This window comes from Meles meles, chromosome 6 (genome assembly GCF_922984935.1).
Source record: "Meles meles chromosome 6, mMelMel3.1 paternal haplotype, whole genome shotgun sequence".
NCBI classification, from domain to species: domain Eukaryota; kingdom Metazoa; phylum Chordata; class Mammalia; order Carnivora; family Mustelidae; genus Meles; species Meles meles.
The window spans coordinates 38,385,970-38,406,722 of NC_060071.1; the positions used below are offsets into that span (position 1 = coordinate 38,385,970).

At 41.2% G+C, this 20,753-nt stretch overlaps 1 protein-coding gene across 2 annotated transcripts in view; it reads left to right on the forward strand.

Moving 5' to 3' along the window:
* The window catches only part of THSD4 (thrombospondin type 1 domain containing 4), a 564,181-nt gene that overhangs the window by 449,590 nt on the left and 93,838 nt on the right, over nucleotides 1-20,753 (forward strand). For both annotated transcript variants that reach the window (XM_046009651.1, XM_046009652.1), the window contains one exon: nucleotides 7,832-8,036. In XM_046009651.1, the coding sequence (XP_045865607.1) occupies nucleotides 7,832-8,036 (205 nt within the window). The remainder of the gene's footprint in view (nucleotides 1-7,831; nucleotides 8,037-20,753) is intronic.

Consider the following 20,753-nt stretch of genomic DNA (forward strand, 5'->3'; position numbering starts at 1 on the left):
CCAGAACTTCACCTTACAGAATGCAGAACTTCACCTTAAAGAATGCTCCTTTCTTCAGGAAACTTCCTAGTCCTGACCCCTTGGCCACCCCAAGCCACAGTATCTGACAGACCTGCCCCACATGGTATGGGCCCCTCTTGAGGCCCTATAGAGTTTCCATACAATCTGACCAAGTATTTCACTTTTTTTTCTAAATATATATACAGTTTATTTTTTTAAGTTTGATTGTTTTGAATCACTTTTCTTTTTTTTCCATTTTTTAAAATTTAGATTCAACTAATTAACATATAATGTATTATTGGTTTCAGAGGTAGAGTTCAGTGATTCATCGGTCTATGTAACACCCACTGCTCATTACATCATGTGCCCTCATTAATGCCCATCACCCAGTTACCCCCTCCCCTCCCCTCCAGCAACCCTCGGTTTGTTTCCTACGATTAAGAGTCTCTTATGGTTTGTCTCCCTCTCTGGTTTGGTCTTGTTTTTTTCTCCTCTCTTCCCCTATGATCCTCTGTTTTGTTTCTTAAATTCCACATATCAGTGAGATCATATGGTAATTGTATTTCTCTGATTGACTTATTTCGCTTAGCATAATACCCTCTAGTTCCATCCGCATTGTTGCAGATGGCAAGATTTCATTTTTCTGTTGGCTGAGTAAAATTCCGTTGTATATATGAACCACATCTTTTTTATCCATTTATCTGTCTATGGACATCTGGTTCTTTCCATAGTTTGGCTATTGTGGACATTGCTGCTATAAACATCGGGGTGCACGTACCCCTTTGGATCACTACATTTGTATCTTTAGGGTAAATACCCAGTAGAGCTATTGCTGGGTCATAGGGCAGCTCTACTTTTAACTTTTTGAGGAACCCCCATGCTGTTTTCCAGAGAGGCTGCACCAGCTTGCATTCCCATCAACAGTGTAGGAGGGTTCCCCTTTCTCCACATCCTCGCCAGCATCTGCCATTTCCTGACTTGTTACTTTTAGCCATTTAGCCATTGTTAAATTTAGCCATTCTGACTGGTGTGAGGTGGTATCTCACTGTGGATTTGACTTGCATTTCCCTGGTGCTGAGTGATGTTGAACTTTTTTAATGTGTTTGTTCTGACCAAGTATTTTAAACAGAATTCTTTTTAAACAGAGAATTTACCATACAGCCTTACATTTTAAAGAGTAAGGCGGAGGGGCGCCTGGGTGGCTCAGTTGGTTAAGTGTCTGCCTTTGGCTCAGGTCATGATCCCAGGACCCGTCATGATCCCAGGGTCCTGGTATCGAGTCCCCTGTCGGGCTCCTTGCTCAGCAGGGGGCCTGCTTGTCCCTCTGCCTGCCTCTCCCCCTGCTTGTGCTCTTGTGCTCTCTCTTTCTTGTTCTGTCTCTCTGACAAAGTAAATAAAATCATAAAAAAAAGTAAAAGGGGAGTCTAGAGGTTTCTACTATTTGGTGCAAAAATATATATACCTTATTTTTATAATAAAAGCGGTTGTCATTGTCATTATTCATTTAATGAATGAATTCATTTTAAGCCACCTGGAAGAAGACTATGAAAGTGAAGCATTGGTATTTTCTAGTTTGGAGCACCCCTACTCTCCACAGAAAGACGACCCTCATGGCAACGAGGGAGGTAACTCTCTTACAGCATGTGAAGTGTTTTCCTCTCCGGGCTTCTTTCATCAGATTAGTAAACATCACCGCAGCTGATTCTCACCCAACTTTATCCGACAAGAGCGCCAACATTTTCTTCCACTGAAGTCACTGGGTAAAGGTGCTATTCTCTAATGAAACAGGATAAGGTACTGAAAACCGACAACCATAAGCCTGATTAAAACCAGATCACTAGTTTCACAATTGCCTTCATTAGGGAAGCCAAAATATCTTTCATCCCATGGACCGTTTCTTCTCTTTAAATGAATGACAGTGTCAGTTTGTTTCCCATGGATTCCTGTTTCTAATTTAATTTTGTCGACATACTGCAAATTCCTCTGAATTTAGACGTGGCAGGATTCCTCACATCGGGGCTGTACCTCTCTTTTTCAGAAACAGGTCAGCACCAGAAGACACCTTAGAGAGGACCAGTTGAGGGAGAAAATTGGTCCTGTAACTTTGATCTCTTGATGCCTCAACCAGCTACTCTTTCATTCGACGCTTATTTCGTACCTACTGCATATTAGGCACCATGCTCTTTCCAGTATGTAATCCTGCTTACACTAAAATTAAGCCAGATGGCAAGCTTGAAGAGCCCTAGGATACTGGTTAGTTTGATTGCAGTGTGGAAATGGTTTTTTAAAAACTGGATAATGAATATTCTTTGTTCATTAGATTCTGACATGGACGGAGTGCTGTTTGGTGCTTCTGTGGAACTTCCATTGTTCTGATGCTTTCTGGGGGATCTATCATGCTCTTCTCTGGTGTCCCATGAGCTATGAATTATGCTAGAGTGGTGATTCTCAATCAGTTGGAGGTGACTCTTTTACTACAGGGACATGTGGCAATGTCTAGATACATTTTCATTTGTCCCACTGAGGGGAGAAATGCCACTGGCATCCAGAAGCCAGGGGTGTCACCAACCATCCTACAGTGTGGAAGGCAGGCCCCACACCTGGGAACTCTCTGACCCAAAATGTCCCTAGAGCGATGGTTGAGAAACCGTGGATGAGGGAGAAGGTCGGAAGGTGAGATGCTATCTCATTTTGTATGTTGGAGTCCTGCATTTCTGCATGAGGTTTTGTTTGAGAAGTATATTTCTTCTGCTTAAAACAACGACAACAACACTTGACTACTGAGGTAGAAGATGGCAGCTCTTTGCCTGCTGTTTTAGGGTTGAGACAGATTGGGAGAAGTCAAGTGGGTGACGTATAGGAAATAGGTGAGGGCAAGCAGAGGTAAATCTGGAAGCTTCAGCCTGAGCCTCAGTCTTGGCCACACAGGGCTCTGTACATCTCCCTCCCGCCTTGATATACTGTACTGTATCATGGGATCATGTCCACCTTCCGATTTAGTCCAGAGGTTGGTACTTTTTCTATACAGCACCAGATCATAAATATCTTGGGCGCTGGAGGCCATACTATCTCTGTTGCAACCATTCAACCCTGCTGTTACAGCACAAAAGCAGCCCTAGACAATAAGTAAATAAATGGGCAGGTTTGTGTTCTAATAAAACTTTATTTACAAAAACACGTTGTGGGCCAGATTTGGCCCATGGTCTGTCATGTGCCAACCACTGATTTAGACCATAAGTAGGAATCATGTTTGTTTTACCCTCATATCTCCTTGTCTACAACTTATTGGCACATAGTAGGGGTTGCCTCGGGAAATATTTCCTGAATGATACTGAAGGCCAATCAGGCAGGCATAAGTGCTGGCAGATTTTAATGAGAATGACAATGGGAGAAAGACCCTTCCAGCCTTTCCCAGAGAATTTCTATATATTGTTTAACTGTTTTTCTATGTTGGACACTTACAATATTTCTGATTTTTTAAATTGATAATAACAACTGTGATGAGCTGCTTCCTACAGAAATCATTGGCCTACTTTCTTATCACTTCCTTAGCATAAAATTCATAGAAGAATTGGGGTCACATAGTATATATTACCAAATGGCTTTCCAGGAAGGTAGTATTGATGTCCATTCCTAATAGTAATAAGAGAGAGAGATTTATCCTTATGCAAAGGACTTCTTTCAACAGAATGTCATGAATAAAAGTTCTGGCATCTGTATGTCTTCCCACAAATTAGCTTACTACAAATAAAAGTAAATGGTGTTAGCTACTTATCATTTTAACATTCCCCCACCCTGTTGTGACAGCACAATTATTAAGACACATCTTGTTACCTGTCTGCGTCATCTAGCCAACCAGTTGGGGTTGCCATATCTGGTGTGTTTACTGAGCACACACAGAAACATCTGCTTCCCATCAAGGAATCAGAAGCCGTACTATCTGCAGGCCTGGCACCCGCCTACCCTGCCAGGACGTATGGAGGCCTCCTCCCAGTGAACTCCACCACCAGACACGTCATGCAGATGGCTCATTTCCCTCAGGAAATTTCATTTAGGTTAATTTGGCACACAATTGGGAGTAATTCTTGAGCAATTTCTCTTGTGATGGCTTGCAACTTGTAAAATTTTCCTACAACATGTTGTAGAAATCGCTGGAAGAATACTAAGGATGTCTGATAGTTGTCCAGTTGCCTTTGTAACAGCAGGAAATATCTCTTTGGAACCACAGTACATGGTAAAAAAAAATAATAAACATGAAATAAAGGTAGATCAAGGAGCAGATGTCATCCTGTCCCTTTTCACTTGGCGCTGTTGGAACAGTGAGGGTAAAGGGGCCACGCAACGTCCCTTACCTTTATGGGGAAGGGTGACTTTTTTTCTTAGATCTTTGGATTTTTCTGACTTTCTCCAAATGAAGAAGAGAATGTCTGCAACTGGGAGGTACTAGAGAGTGTTCTAGAAATAGAAGTGGGTCTGTGGTTACATGATGATGGAATTTACTTGAAAATAGATAGATTACTGATGAAACCCAGTGTAGGAAGACAATAAATAACAAAACCCCATGTTTTCTGAGAAATCACCCTATTCTGGTATTTTGCTAGTTGCCTTCTATGTTTACCTAATGGTCCCCCAGCATTGCTGTGAGACAGACACATACCACCCCCAGCAACAAAACACCAAAGGCTCGGGATGGCTAATTAACACATCCAAAGATTAGCACTGCAAAGTGGCCAAGCCAGCACAAAACCTGGGTCCAGCTGACTCGAGTGCCCACTTGAAGCCTCTATGGATGGCACTTGGGTGGCACCTCTGAGTTTGGAGACACAGACCAGCATTTTTAAGTCATCCCCATCAGAGACCAACTGACCAGCTTCCTAAGGTGCAAGCCAGAATTCCGGCCCGATTCATTTCTGGGCGTTGTCCCCTGAAAGGTCTGGATGGTGGTGGAGATGTCTTCCGCACTGACCCCCAGAAGGAAGCCACCATCCAGCCCTGAGAAAACAGGATGTCACCTTTAGTTCTTGGCCGCACTTGTGAGGCTGCAGGCTTCACGGAAGCCAACCTCCAGGCCATCTGGATGTCAGTCAGGAAAAACTGCTACAGCCTCCCGCCCCATGTCTCGATTCCTCCAGAGAGGCTGTGCTACGCAGGAAACCTGGCCTGTGGGGTAGCATTCGTGGAACTGTGCAGAGCATTTTACTGTAATACCTGTTTTACAAGATTAAATGGCATTTAGCCTAGCTGTGGTTGTCTGATGCCAACCTTATGATCATCTCATTCTAACTGGGCTGGGGGCTGAGGTTTCATGGGATGTCCATCCTAGTCTTCGACGGCTCTCATTTGTCCTTGAAATATCCCCGACACTCTCTTTAGATGAGAGAGACTCACTAGCTTATCTGTTCTCCCACTCTGGGGCCCTCTCCACAGCAGCCAAAGCTATCACGCGGAAAACAAATCCGAGCATGGCCCTCACTTTTTTGAGACATCCAGTGGTTATTGCTGATGCCGCCAGATAAAATTCTCATTCTTCATCGTGGAAACCAAGATTCTTAAACACTTTAGCTGAATTCTCCAGCCTGATTTCATCCCTCCCAGCAACCCTACATTGGAGCCATGTCATTCCGCGAACATGCTTTCCTACTTCCTGCGTGTTCATTCCTACCTCATGCCTTGTGCACAGCATTTCCTTTACTGGAGTGCCCCACGAGGATGGGCTCAGTCTGGGACAAACTAAGTCCACGGGTAGCAGGAATGCAAAGGAAGGAGGGTGAGGCTTTGCTAGACAGGACAGGGACTGTGTGCCGACCCACTTTTCTCTCCATCTGCCCCATCAGGGACAATCAGAGGCATGTCCTTAATTTGGTGAGACTCTTGCTTTGGAAATGTGTTTTGTTTATTTCTTGCTTTCTTTCAAAGCCAAGGAGAACCCAAGGGGTCAGGGATGGAAATCATGCATGGAAAACATTTTCCTTATTTTTCTACTAAAATGTCCATGGAGCAGGGGCAAGAAATAGTTGAGGGAGGGGAAATACATAGCAAACATGGCATTTTGAAAGGTTAATTGGATGTGGGTGAACATACTGAGATGATGTTCTGTTATTGTCAGAAATAATGTTTTACAGAGAAGCTATTTGTGAAGAGACCAGTTATTACCGAGGAACTAAAGTGCCCTCAGGAATATGGAAGTAATAATGTAGAGGTATAGTGCCTATAGAAAGATGTCAGTCAAGTGTGATGTTGGAGGGGAAAGCCTGAACCCCCTCTGATTTGACTCTGCATATAGTATTTGACCTGTAGGGCCCACAGGAACAGACCCAAGGATATTTCACAAAACCAAAAGTGGATTTTGAATGGTTCGATGACCACTTTGCCCCTGAGATGTGGTTTGATGATTGCTCTTAGAATTCGAGAACCAACACAAGCCTGTGATTTAGCAAACATGTGTCTCAAGTTTTAGAATCCCATCCTTACTTCAAGTGTCATTCTTGATCCCCAGAGCCCAGTGAACTGATTCTGTCATCCCAGTACTTCATTGTCCAAGCTATCGTCTGCTCCCTTCCATCTGTCCGTAGAAACGTGATGGAATTCTTTGCTCAGACCACACGTCCAAATTTTAGTTTCAGAAAGCATGATCGCGAGCCCTTATGGAATCAGCTCCAGAAGTGGGAAAGGATGGCATAAAGATAATGATCTTGCACTTTGTTCCAAGGTTTAGTTTTTTTTTTTCATGCAAAAAAAAAAAAATCGTTCCAACAGAAAACATGAACAGGGAGGGGAATGATAAAGCTAAAAGGTCTTAGAATGAGTAATGGGAAGAATCTTTTTTGGAGGAAGGTCAGTGGAGCTCCTTTAAATGCTGATAGGCCTGTCTGAACAAGGATCAGCCCTTTATTTATTTATATGTGGATCATCTGGCCATTGGCTCCCTTCCCCCCTTACCCCTGGGAAAAATGCATTGGGGGTGCCAAGCAAAATACTGCTGCTCCTGCCTCTTCAGAGCTCCAGTGACCAGTGGAGACCCAGATCTCAACAAATTTGTTTTAATTTCCTAAGACACTGGGCCTGTGAGTACCACTTCTGAGGGTCCTTTGCTAAGCGATTATACAGTCTGTCATTTAGAACAGAGGACTTGGGGACAAACCCCAATTGTAGATACAGTACTTATCATGGTCCCAAAGAACTTTATATAAAAATCCCATATGGGGGGCATCTGGGTGGCTCAGTCAGTTAAGCATCTGCCTTTGGCTCAGGGCATGATCCCAGGGTCCCAGTAATGAACCCTGAGTCGGGTTCCCTGCTCCGTGGGGAGTCTGCTTCTCCCTCTGCCACTCCCCCTGCTCATGCTCTCTCTCAAATACATAAATAAAATCTTAAAAAAAAAATCTTGGATGGTCTCTTCTCTGAATCCAGCAAGGGGGATGGATTTTCAGGACAAATTCACTGTCCAGCCAACAAGTGTCCAGTAAACAAGTGACCAGTCCCCACGCTGTCCCTATGCCTTCTCTCTCCATTATTTTTCTCCTTATCATTTTCCACCCCCAAGCATACTGTTTGATTCATGTGTCTTATTTTACTGTCTATGGCCTCCCCCCTGCTCCCAGAGTGTGCGTTTCCCACATGCCTTGAGAAGAAGTTCCTTGCCCAGAGTGGGTGCTTTGTGACTCTGTCAAGTGAGGGAAGAATGCACTTGGACACCGTAGGAGCTGAATGGGGGGCAGGAGGGAGGTCAGTTCAAGACCCACCAAAAGATCTTCCATTCCCCACTCTCTCCGTCTCCCCCCATACTCCTGTGATGTGCTCCAAGAGTCTTTTGTTTTCCACCTCTCTGCAGAGCATTGGCTGTGACGACTACCTGGGCTCAGACAAGGTGGTGGACAAATGCGGGGTGTGCGGCGGCGACAACACAGGCTGTCAGGTTGTGTCGGGCGTGTTCAAGCACGCCCTTACCAGCCTGGGCTACCACCGCGTGGTCGAGATCCCCCAAGGAGCCACCAAAATCAACATCACCGAGATGCACAAGAGCAACAACTATTTGGGTAAGTTTGGTCTTTTTCCAGAGGAAACAGTCTGTCACTCTCAGGTGATTCATTCCTTCCCAGGAGCGTGACACAGCAGTGTCCAGATGTCCTTGGACTTGGAGAAGGTGCCACTGGAGAATGCCAAAGCACTGTTCGGCTTCCTCCTTAACATGAGAAACGTGGGTGGAGGAAATTTTTGAAGTCCTTGCAAATAAATATTTAATATCTACACATTTAAGCCAGCCTTTGTTCCTTCCAAGAAAAACATGGTTATGCACTAGATACTGGGCTAAAAGGTTTCTCTGAGATGGGGGAGGCTCTTTGAGGAGCTAAGATACAGGCCAGTCTTCGTTCTGCTGGAGTTAGAACAAGGCCAGTCAGTGATCCTGTCTGGAGCTTCATTCCCTACAGTTCTGAAGTAAAAGCCATGTTTCTCTTCTTTCTGCTTCATCTTCCCGGGGTAATGGTATATGTGTTGAGTATGTGTGTATCTTCTGAACAGCTGCCGTCATTTTGGGTAATATCATCAACATCAAGAGGCCATTTTTAACCCATCTTCCCACGAAGGGTTAGATCTTTGTTGATCCTTCCTTCTGGGTTGCTGGCTGATTTCATTTTATGCAAAGCAAATCAGGTCATAAGAATTGATTTTGACCAGTTTCTAATTCACATGAGCATGCACAGATGAGTTAACAAAATAATATAAAGAAAGCGATTTCTTCAAGTCATTTAGTGAACAGCCATATTCATTTTCATTTTTTAATGATTTAAAAAATTTTTTAAAATTTTTATTAACATATAATGTATTATTAGCACCAGAGGTACAGGTCTGTGAATCGCCAGGTTTACACATTTCACAGCACTCACCATAGCACATACCCTCCCCAATGTCCATAACCCAACCACCCTCTCCCTACACCACCAACCCCCAGCAATCCTCAGTTTGTTTTGTGAGATTAAGAGTCTCTTATGGTTTGTCTCCCTCCCGATCCCATCTTATTTCATTTTTCCCTTCCCTACCCCCCAACTCCCCCACGTTGCCTCTCAAATTCTTCATATCAGGGAGATCATATGATAATTGTCTTTCTCTGATTGACTTATTTTGCTCTGCATAATACCCTCTAGTTCCATCCACGTCATTGCGAATGGCAAGATTTCATTTCTTTTGATGGCTGCATAGTATTCCATCGTGTATATATATATATATATATATATATATATATATATATATACACACACCACATCTTCTTTATCCATTCATCTGTTGATGGACATCTAGGTTCTTTCCATAGTTTGGCTACTGTGGACATTGTTGCTATAAACATTGGGGTCCACGTGCCCCTTCAGATCACTACATTTGTATCTTTAGGGTACATACCCAGTAGTGCAAATGCTGGGTTGTAGGGTAGCTCTATTTTCAACATTTTGAGGAATCTCCATGCTGTTTTCCAGAGTAGCTTCACCAGCTTGCATTCCCACCAAGAATGTAGGAGGGTTCCCTTTTCTCCACATCCTCGCCAGTATCTGTCATTTCCTGACTTGTTAATTTTAGCTATTCTGACTGGCGTGAGGTGGTATCTCACTGTGGTTTTGATTTGTATTTCCCTGATGCCAAGTGATATGGAGCACTTTTTCATGTGTCTCTTGGCCATCTGGATGTCTTCTTTGCAAAAATGTCTGTTCATGTCCTCTGTCCATTTCTTGATTAGATTACTGGTTCTTTGGGTGTTGAGTTTGATAAGTTCTTCATAGATTTTGGATACTGGCCCTTTATCTGATATGTCATTTGCAAATATCTTCTCCCATTCTGTCAGTTGTCTTTTGGTTTTGTTGACTGTTTCCTTTGCTGTGCAAAAGCTTTTGATCTTCATGAAGTCCCAATAGTTCATTTTTGTCCTTGCTTCCCTTCCTTGTCTTTGGCCATGCTTCTAGGAAGAAGTTGCTGTGGCTGAGGTCGAAGAGGTTGCTATCTGTGATCCCCTCAATGATTTTGATGGATTCCTGTCTCACATTGAGGTCTTTCATCCATTTTGAGTCTATTTTTGTGTATTGTGTAAGGAAATGGTCCACTTTCAATTTTCTGCATGTGGCTGTCCAATGTTCCCCAACACCATTTGTTGAAGAGACTGTCTTTTTTCCATTGGATATTCTTTCCTACTTTGTTGAAGATTAGTTGACCATAGAGTTGAGGGTCTATTTCTGGGCTCTCTATTCTGTTCTATTGATCTATGTGATTGTTTTTGAGCCAGAACCATACTGTCTTCATAATGACAGCTTCGTAATAGAACTTGAAGTCTGGAATTGTGATGTCACCAACTTTGGCTTTCTTTTCCAACATTCCTCTGGCTATTCGAGGTCTTTTCTGGTTCCATATAAATTTTAGGATTATTTGTTCCATTTCTTTGAAAAACAATGGATGGGATTTTGATAGGGATTGCATTAAATGTGTAGATTGCTTTAGGTAGCATAGACATTTTCACAATATTTGTTCTTCCAATCCATGAGCATGGAACATTTTTCCATTTCTTTGTGTCTTCCTCAATTTCTTTCATGAGTACTTTAGAGTTTTCTGAGTATATATTCTTTGCCACTTTGGTTAGGTTTATTCCTAGGTATCTTATGGTTTTGGGTACAATTGTAAATGTATTCCTTAATTTCTTAATGGATTTCAAATGGATTCCTTAATTTCTCTTTCTTCTGTCTTGTTTTTGGTGTGTGGAAATGCAACTGATTTCTGTGTATTGATTTTATATTCTGACACTTTACTGAATTCATGTACAAGTTTTAGCAGATTTGGAGTGGAGTCTTTTGGGTTTTCCACAGAAAGTATCATATCATCTTCAGAGAGTGATAGTTTGACTTCTTTGCCAATTTGGATGCCTTTAATTTCTTTTTGTTGTCTGATTGCTGAGGCTAGGACTTCTAGTACTCTGCTGAATAGCGGTAGTGATAATGGACATCCCTGCCGTGTTCCTGACCTTAGCAGAAAAGCTCTCAGTTTTTCTTCATTGAGAATGATAGTTGCTGTGGGTTTTTCATAGATGGCTTTGATGATATTGAGGTATGTGCCCTCTATCCCTACACTTTGAAGAGTTTTGATCACAAAGGGATGCTGTACTTTGTCAAATGCTTTTTTAGCATCTATTTAGAGTATCATGTGGTTCTTGTTCTTTCTTGTATTAATGTATTGTATCACATTGATTGATTTGTGGATGTTGAACCAACCTTGCAGCCCTGGAATAAATCCCACTTAGTCGTGGTGAATAATGCTTTTAATGTACTGTTGGATCCTATTGGCTATTATTTTGTTGAGAATTTTCTCATCTGTGTTCATCTAGGATATTGGTCTGTAATTCTCTTTTTTGATGGGGTCTTTGTCTGGTTTTGGGATTAAGGTAATGCTGGCCTCATAACATGAGTTTGGAAGTCTTCCATTTCTATTTCTTGGAACAGTTTCAGGAGATAGGAATTAATTTTTCTTTAAATTCTTAGTAGAATTCCCCTGGAAAGCCATCTGTCCCTGGGCTCTTTTGTTTGTTGGGAGATTGTTGATGACTGTTTCAATCTCCTTACTGGTTATGGGCCTGTTCAGGTTTTCTATTTCATCCTGGTTCACTTGTGGTAGTTTATATGTCTCTAGGAATGAATCCATTTCTTCCAAATTGTCAAATTTGCTGGTGTAGAGTTGCTCATAACATGTTCTTATAATTGTTTGTATTTCTTTAGTGTTGATTGTGATCTCTCCTCTTTCATTCATGATTTTATTTATTTGGGTCCTTTCTCTTTTCTTTTTGATGAGTCCGGCCAGGGGTTTATCAATCTTATTAATTCTTTCAAAGAACCAGCTCCTAGTTTCATTGATTTGTTCTATTGGTTTTTTTTTTTTTTTTTTTTTTTTTTTTTTTTTTTTTTGGTTTCTATTTCAGTGATTTCTGCTCTGATCTTTATTATTTCTCTTCTCCTGCTGGGTTTAGGCTTTCTTTGCTGTTCTTTCTCCAGCTCCTTTAGGTGTAGGGTTAGGTTGTTGAGACCTTTCTTGTTTCTTGAGAAAAGTTTGTATCGCTATATATTTTCCTCTCAGGACTGCCTTTGCTGGGTCCCACAGATTTTGAACAGTTGTTTTTTCATTATTATTTGTTTCCATGAATTTTTTTCAATTCTTCTTTAATTTCCTGGTTGACCCATTAACTCTTTAGTAGGATTCTCTTTAGCCTCCATCTATTTGGGTTCTTTCCAAATTTCCTCTTGTGATTAAGTTCTAGCTTCAGAGCATTGTGGTCTGAAAATATGCAGGGAATGACCCCAATCTTTTCATGCCAATTGACTCCTGATTAGTGACCCAGGATGTGATCTATTCTGGAGAATGTTCCATGTACACTAGAGAGGAATGTGTATTCTGTTGCTTTGGGATGGAATGTTCCTAATATATCTGTGATGTCCATGTTGTCCAGTGTGTCACTTAGGCCTTTATTTCCTTGTTGATCTTTTGCTTGGATGACCATTTTGGTGAGGGGGTGTTAAAGTCCCCTATTATTATTGTATTATTGTCAATGTGCTTCTTGGATTTTGTTAATTGGTTTATGTAGTTGGCTTCTTTCATGTTAGGGGCATAGATATTTAAAATTGTTAGATCTTCTTGTTGGACAGACCCTTTGAGTATGATATGTCTTTCCTCATCTCTTATTATAGTCTTTGGCTTAAAATCTAATTTATGTGATATAAAGATTGCCACCCCAGCTTTCTTTGAATGTCCATTAGCATGGTAAATTGTTTTCCACCCCCTCACTTTAAATCTGGAGGTGTCTTTGGGTCTAAAATGAGTTTCTTGTAAACATCATATTGATTTTTTTTTTTTATTAGGGAAATTCTCTACAATAATTCACTCCAGTATACCTTCTGCCCCCTCTCTCTTTATTCTTCTGGAATCCCAATTATTCTAATATTGTTTCATCTTACGGTATCACTTATCTCTCAAATTCTCCCCTCGTGTTCCAGTAGTTGTCTCTCTTTTTCTCAGCTTCTTTATTCTCCTATCTTCTCTATCACTAATTCTCTCTTCTGCCTTCTTTATCCTAGCAGTTAGAGCCTCCATTTTTTATTGCACCTCATTAATAGCTTTTTTTATTTCAGCTTGATTAGATTTTAGGTCTTTTATTTCTCCAGAAAGGGCTTTTATTTCTCCAGACAAGGTTTCTCTAATATCTTCCATGCCTCTTTCAAGCCCAGCTAGCACCTTGAGAACTGTCATTCTGAACTCTAGATCTGACATATTACCAATGCCTCTATTGATTAGGTCCTTAGCCTTCGGTTCTGCCTCTTGTTTTGTTTTTTTTTTTTTTCCCCCTGTGGTGAGTTTTTCTACCTTGTCATTTTATCCAGATAAGAATATATGAATGAGAGAACAAAATACTAAAGTAGTGGCAAAGACCCCAGAAAAATGTGCCTTAACCAAATCAGAAGAGACCCCAAATCATGGGGGAGAAAATAGGGGGTAAAAAGAAGTTTAAAAAAAATTTTATATATATATTAGACTGCTGAATATAACAGAGCCACACACTTGATTTTGGGTGTATTTTGGTCTCTTAGAAGAAACTACCTCCCAAAATTTTAAAGAAAGAAAAAAATACACACACACACACACACAAATAAGGGTAAATACAATGAAGGGTTGGAATATGACTGTAAAGATAAAAATTTTTAAAAAATTGTAAAAAAGGAGTTGATAAGTTGGTTGGGAAAAGAGAGAAAAGAATGTGGAGAGAATTTGCTCAGGCTGGAGACTAGAACAAAGCCCTGTGCTAGATTTATGGTATATTTTGATCTATTAGAAGAAGTTGTATCCCAAAATTTTTTTAGAAGAAAAAACCCTATATGTATACAAAAAAGTTAGATACAATGAAGGATAAAATATGACTATAATAATGAAGTTTTAAAAAGATTTTTTTAAAAGAAAGGTATTATTAAGATAAACTAGTTAAAAAACATTAAAAGAAGAAAGAGTAAAAAATTTTTAAAAATTAGATTAAGAAAAAATTATAAAATTTCAAAAATTTTATTAACTTTGCAAGACTAAAGAATCATGGGGAGAAAGCCATGAATTCCATGTTTTGCTTTCCCCCTCCTCTGGAATTCCCCTGTTCTCCTTGATCCGTGAGCTTGGTCTTGGCTGGAAGTTCTTGCTGATTTTCTGGGGGAGGGGCCTGTCATAGTGATTCTCAAATGTCTTTGTCTGAGGGGGAATTGCACCACCCTTTCCAGGGGCCAGGCTAAGTAATCTGCTCAGGTTCACTCTCGGGAGCTTTTGTTCCCTGAATGCTTTCCGTAGAGCTCTGGAGGACAGGAATGAAAATGGCGGCCTCCCAATCTCTGGCTGGAGGAGCTGAGAGCTCGGGCTCCCACTCCTCAGACCGCCCTTGGAGAAAAGCAGCCAGTCCCTCCCATCTCCCTGGTCTCCAGGCTCACCTGGCCTGTGACCGAGCATTTCTGTCTCGGGCACACAGCCCTGTTTGGAGTCTCCAAACCCAGCAGATTCCTACCTCCAGAGAAGGAAGGTGAGTCTCCCTGGATCTGCCACTTGTGGCATCCCTGCTCAAAGAGCAGTGGTCTGGCTGTGCCACGGATCACAGTTAAAGGTAATCCCTAGCTGAGAGCTCACTCCTCGGCTCCGTCTCTGTAGCCAGCTTCACTGCTCTGATACCTGCGAGCTCTGCTACACCCAGACACCCCCAATCCTTCTGTGACCCTGCAGGGCCTGAGGCCACGCTGTCACCACGTGGGCTTCACCCTCGCTCAGCCCCTGGAGCGATGTCCCTCAGTGGAGCAGACTTCTAAAGTTCTGATTTTGTGCTCCGTTGCTCTGCCACTTGCTGGAGCAGACCCCGCCCCCCGCGGTCTATCTTCCTGGCACTTCTGATTCACTTCTCCGCACGTCCTACCTTTCAGAAAGTGGTCGATTTTCTGTTTCTAGAATTGCTGTTCTTCTTCTCTTCGATCTCCTGTTGGGTTTGTAGGTGTTCGGAATGGTTTGATAACTATCTAGCTGATCTCCTGCTACCTGATGTTGTCTCAGTCTGCTACTTCTCTGCCATCTTGACTCCTCCTTCCATTTTTTAATGATTTCTTGAACAGGAACTGAAATAGCACAGATGCTATGTGCCAGGCACTATTCTTAATGCTTTTTCTATACTAAATTATTGAACCCTTTCCACAACTCTGGGGGATGGGAGCTGTTCCTAGCCCTATTTTGTAGATAAAGAAATAGCCACAGAGAGATTATGTCACTTGCTAAGTTCACATGGCTACAAAGAGGTGGAGCCTGGGATTCAAACCTAGGCAGTCTGTCTACAAGTCAATCTCTACCAAGATATAATACCCATGAGCAATTCTCAGAACCTATGAGCACTTCTCAGAACCTGAGCTCTTCTTGTACAGCCTTGGCCATGCAGCCGTCAGTGGCTGCAGCAGTTGAGAGATGATTCATTTTGCAAATTTCGGATACCAGGAACACCCCAGAAGATAACTCCAGATGCTGCAGCTTTTCTTTCTGCACCCAGGCAAATGCAATCAAGATTTGCTTGACCTGGATTGATTGGCAGGAGGAGGAAGGGATGGCAGATGAGACTCTGAGACAAGTCCAGTTAAAGGGGAAAGCGGTCCATTTGCTCCGGCAAGCCCAGGTGCTGCCAAAGTAGCAATAAGCCTTGTTTTCCCAATGAGGGGTTTCTGCATTATCTTCAGTTGTGAGAAAATAGTCTTTGTGTGTTTCCTTCTTTTTTTTTTTTTCCCCCGAATATTAGAAAATCACATCTCCATAAATGTCCTGTCTTCTGGAAGGGAACGTATTCTTCAGGGGATTATTCAAAGTGTGATTATGTTCAAATTCAAATGTACCAGCAAATGATGCCACTTTTTTTTTTTTTATGAGCTTTGTGTTGTTTTTAGTAAATTTTCCCTTGCTCAGTTCAGAAAACTGGTTTTAAGCTGTGCCCTCCAAAGATAACATCCTGAGTGTGGGGCGCCTGGGTGGCTCTAGTTCATTAAGCCTCTGCCTTTGGCTCAGGTCATGATCTCAGGGTCCTGGGATCAAGCCCCGCATCAGGCTCTCTGCTCAGCAGGGAGCCTGCTTCCCTTACTCTCTCTCTGCCTGCCTCTCTGCCTGCTTGTGGTCTCTGTCTGTCAAATAAATAAATAAAATCTTAAAAAAAAATCCTGGGTGAACATGAAACTGCTCTCAGGGCCTCAATGTTTTCATCTAGAGTAGGGGAGGAACAATCTTGACCTTATTATTTGTGACAATCAATAGGATAACAGATATTCAGAACCTTGTCACTTACCAACAATTAACAGAGAGCCATTCCCTTTCTTTTGTCTCAGAGAACTTGTCAGGATACCAAAACTTCATGGAGTCAAAATTCCCTGTCCCCCTAAAAAAGATTCAGTGAAAGACTGATTCAGAAAATCAAATTCACCCTTGTAGATGCCCAGAGACCAATGGAGGACCTGAGAAATCCTGAGTTCTGCAGTATTACATGGTACAGGAACAGGAGGGAGAATGGAAACAGAAGAGCAGACTGTAATGAAATGTTCTAGAAGAGATATTGGGAGCTTCTGTCTGCAGCATTTAAATCATTAAAAGCACTGGAATGCTCCTTTAACCTCCTTTTCCCCTTTTGATATAATTCACATGTCATAAAATTCAGCCTTTTAAATGTTTTTTTTTTTTTTAAGGGTTTTTATTTGAGAGAGAGTGGGGTGGGAGGGAGAGAGAGAAGCTCCAGCAGACTCCCCACTGAGCACAGAGCTGGACACAGGATTTGATTCCATGACCCTGAGATCGCGACCTGAGCTGAAAGCAGGAGTCGGAAGCCCCGCTGATCGGCCCCCTAGGCGCTCCAGATGGTCTTCTCATCACAGGTGTTCTCTTTACCTATCTCGCCTATCCTGCTAAATCTCCTATTCTGTGAGATCTGTATATTTTATTTTATTTTATTTTATTTTTTAAAAGATTTTATTTAACAGAGAGAGAGAGATCACAAGTAGGCAGAGAGGCAGGCAGAGAGAGAGGAGGAAGCAGACTCCCTGCGGGGCAGAGAGCCGAATGCTGGGCTCGATCCCAGGACCCTGAGATCATGACCCAAGCCGAAGGCAGCGGCCTAATCCACTGAGCCACCCAGGCGCCCCAGAGATCTGTATATTTTAAAAGTTAAATTGCACGGGATTGCTTGAGATTATGGGTGAGCCCTCAGCACATAGGTCTCTCTGGCTATCTTAACTCTTCAAGGACCGTTTTTACATTATACATTTTCAGACACAGAAATGTTTTTCAAAGAGATATGCAGTGGTTTTCTCTACAGTTTTCCAGGTAATGAGGAAGGTTTCAGTGTACTTCCCTTGTATTCCCAGGTAAGAAAACTATATCGCATAAAAATGTGACTTGATGCCCAAAATTGATTTGGTTATCCATAGAATCGTCAACAGACAGGAAATGAATAGTTCAAGTTTGTATCATTGCTTTCAAAAAATACACAAATTTTAAAGGTTTTTTTTGGGGGGGTGCCTTATTGTTTCCCAGAGTTAGCTTTAGTTATTTGTAATGCAAATGAAGCTCTTTCTTGTGAAATACTTGGTATCTTTTAATGACTAATTCTCCAAACTTGATAGAAAGTGGATACCTGTGAAAACAGAAGGACTTGAATTATTAAGGCTGGAAGAGATGGTCTTATCGCCTCATTTTAAAAGGTTTTTTAAAGCCCTCAATGTGTAAGGACCTTCCCCACATGCTGGTCACCTAGTTAATGATAGAAGTCATACTGTATGTGTAGTAAGTACTTCAGTCTATAAGCATTTTGACGTGCATGGTCTTCTTATTTTTCAATTGGCCATTCTTTACTTTGCCTGCTTCAAGAAAGATCTAGTTTTACTAAAGATCCAATTACAGAGTGAGGATGTGAAAACTGACATTTAAAAATCAGAAACTACACACGTAGAAGAAGGAGGCATGCACCCCCCCCCCCCCAAATTTTGCCTCCTATGTAAATAACGATGGTGTGTTCAACCTGTCTCTGAGTTTAAGGCTTAATTTGGTTTGACCATTGAGAATTGGATGTGCTCAATTCAGATTCTGAAGTCCTGAGTTCTGGCCCTAGCCCTGCCTAACTCACAGGGGGACAGACCCATGTGGGGCTGGAGCAACAGGCCAACTTGGGACTTCATGATGCTCACTGTTCTCTGAGCAAAGCTAGAGAAATCATGACCTTCAATGGTGCAATGGATTTTAGGAGAAAGAATCTTTGTTTCATTTTAGCTTGGAAGCCAATGAAATTCTGCAGACTTGAGCTCCATTTCTCAGTCTTTCTTTGAATTTGTTCACATGCTCCAAAATATTGACTGGTTGGTAGATTACAGATTCCTAGATACACATTTTCTTTTTAGCAGAGAAGACTTTGGAACACATGTATCTTCTAAAGCCTCTGCATTCTCTTTTGCATGTGAGTTATTCTGGACCCTGCTCTTTGGAAATAAAAAGCTAAATCTAATTTTATTAAAATGATGGGCATTTATATTCCTTACCAGTTCCTTAGTAATAAGATGTTGTAAAATTATTCTAGCCAAAATATCAAAGTTGGCACAGTTCAGCTAGCTCAGTTTACTAATGTCATTATGTAACAGTTCAGAAATCAGACATAAAAGCATACCAATCCAAATTGATTCTACAGGACATGTTCTACCTGCCAACATGTAACGACTTGGAAGACATTTTTTAAAGGTCTATAAGCTTTTAAACATAAAATGGCAATTGCTTTACTGTTAAGCACTTTTTCTTAAAAGTTTTAAAGAATAATAATCACCACCAGCATTTAAAAAAATCAGGTATCATGGATCATCTATAATTTGCCAATCTTTAACTTAGTTGAGCAGCTCTCTTTATGGGAAGGATTGGAGTATTTAAATAATAGAATGTCTTATATTTGTGTGACAGTTAATCCCAAAGATTTTTCGTATGCATTGTAAAAATTCTGAACAATACGGATGATATAGACCAAAAAGGTGGGATTCCTTCTGTGTCCCAACCCCATACCTGGTCCACTGCTTTCAAGTATTAAGGCAAATAAATGACCACTCTTAGCCATTCTCTGTGCATCTTCTAGTCCTTTGTGAAAGTACAAATATACATCTTCTAAAAGTGGGGTTACTCTACATACTTTCTTCAATTTGCTCCTTTATTTTAATATATCATGTCTTTTCCTATTACTGCATTAATTCATTATTTTCTGAGTACAGGGTATTCCATACATCAGAGGTAACATAATCCATTTAAGCAGTTTCCCATTGAAGGATGTTTATGTTGTCTTATTTTCTAATATTGCAAATAACACATCCAGTTTGTGGTTCAAGATGGCAGACTGAGTACATGAGTTGTTTTTTGTTTGTTTTCCTCCTTCCTCCCAAGATTCCATCAAAGTGAATCTAAGGGAATAAGATAGGCTATAATCTACCACCACCAGGAAAACAAGAGGGGGGCATCTGTGAAATGATTTTAACAAATTTCTGGAACGAATTTCTGAAAGCAGATGGAAGACTGTTCACTAATAGAGCAGAGGAAATCACAGCCTAGGTAGCAGAGGGGACTGTGAGGAGGAGGGAGCAGCCTGCATGCAGAGCCCAGGAGCCTCTGAGTCTGGGGGCAGCAGGTAAAATGGTGGCTCCATTGACTGGTGCCCCATTCTCTCACCCGCTCAAAGCTGGCCTATTGACGAGCTCTGTCGAGCTTGTTACAGAGTTCTCAGATAGCCTTCCCATTGTTTTCATCTTGAACATCAATGGATAGAACCCAAGAGGACAACCAAGGGTCAGTAGACATTTTTCTAAAGCCTACAGCATGAAAGAGAAAGCCCAAGATAAATAACTGGAAAAGTTGTTTGTAGAAGAAACAGCAAATTCTTGGAGAAGAAAACCTAAATTAAGGTCCCCTTACAAGTAGTGCTGCCTTGAATATCCTCATAGGTATATCCTTTCATACTTATTTCATAATATTTCATAAATATTTCTGTAGGATAGATTCCTAGAAATAGAATTTGTACATAGAAGAGAATGAACACTTACAATTCTAAGCAATGAAGCAAGATTCCTCTCCAGAGCAGTTTTACCAATGGACACCCCCACCAAAAGCGCCTTTCTCCACCCTTGTACTAACAGGAAATATTACAATCGTACTTAAATTTTACTGTATCTTTTTTATTTGCATTTTCTTGACAATTCATTTTTATTGTGGTTTGTACTCCTGTGAATTTGCTATTTTTAAGTTGTGTTTGCAGTTTTCTTACCGATTTTAAGAACTCATAAGTTATGAATAATAACACCTTCTGCATATATTATTATATATATTATTATTATTATTATTTTTAAAGATTTTATTTGTCAGAGAGAGAGAGTACATACAAGCAGGCAGAGAGGCAGGCAGAGAGGAGGAAGCAGGCTCCCTGCTGCGCAAGGAGCCCGATGCGGAACTCAATCCCACGACCCCAGGATCATGACCTGAGCCGAAGGCAGCGGCTTAACCCACTGAGCCACCCAGGCGTCCCTATATTATATATTATTATAAGTATATATATATATATATATATACACACACATATATATATAGTAGTCATCATCTTGTGTTTCAACTGTGCTTATGATATCTGTTTTTCTGTGGAGAAAAAAATCTCTTTTGTCAAATCTGTAGATCATTTCTTT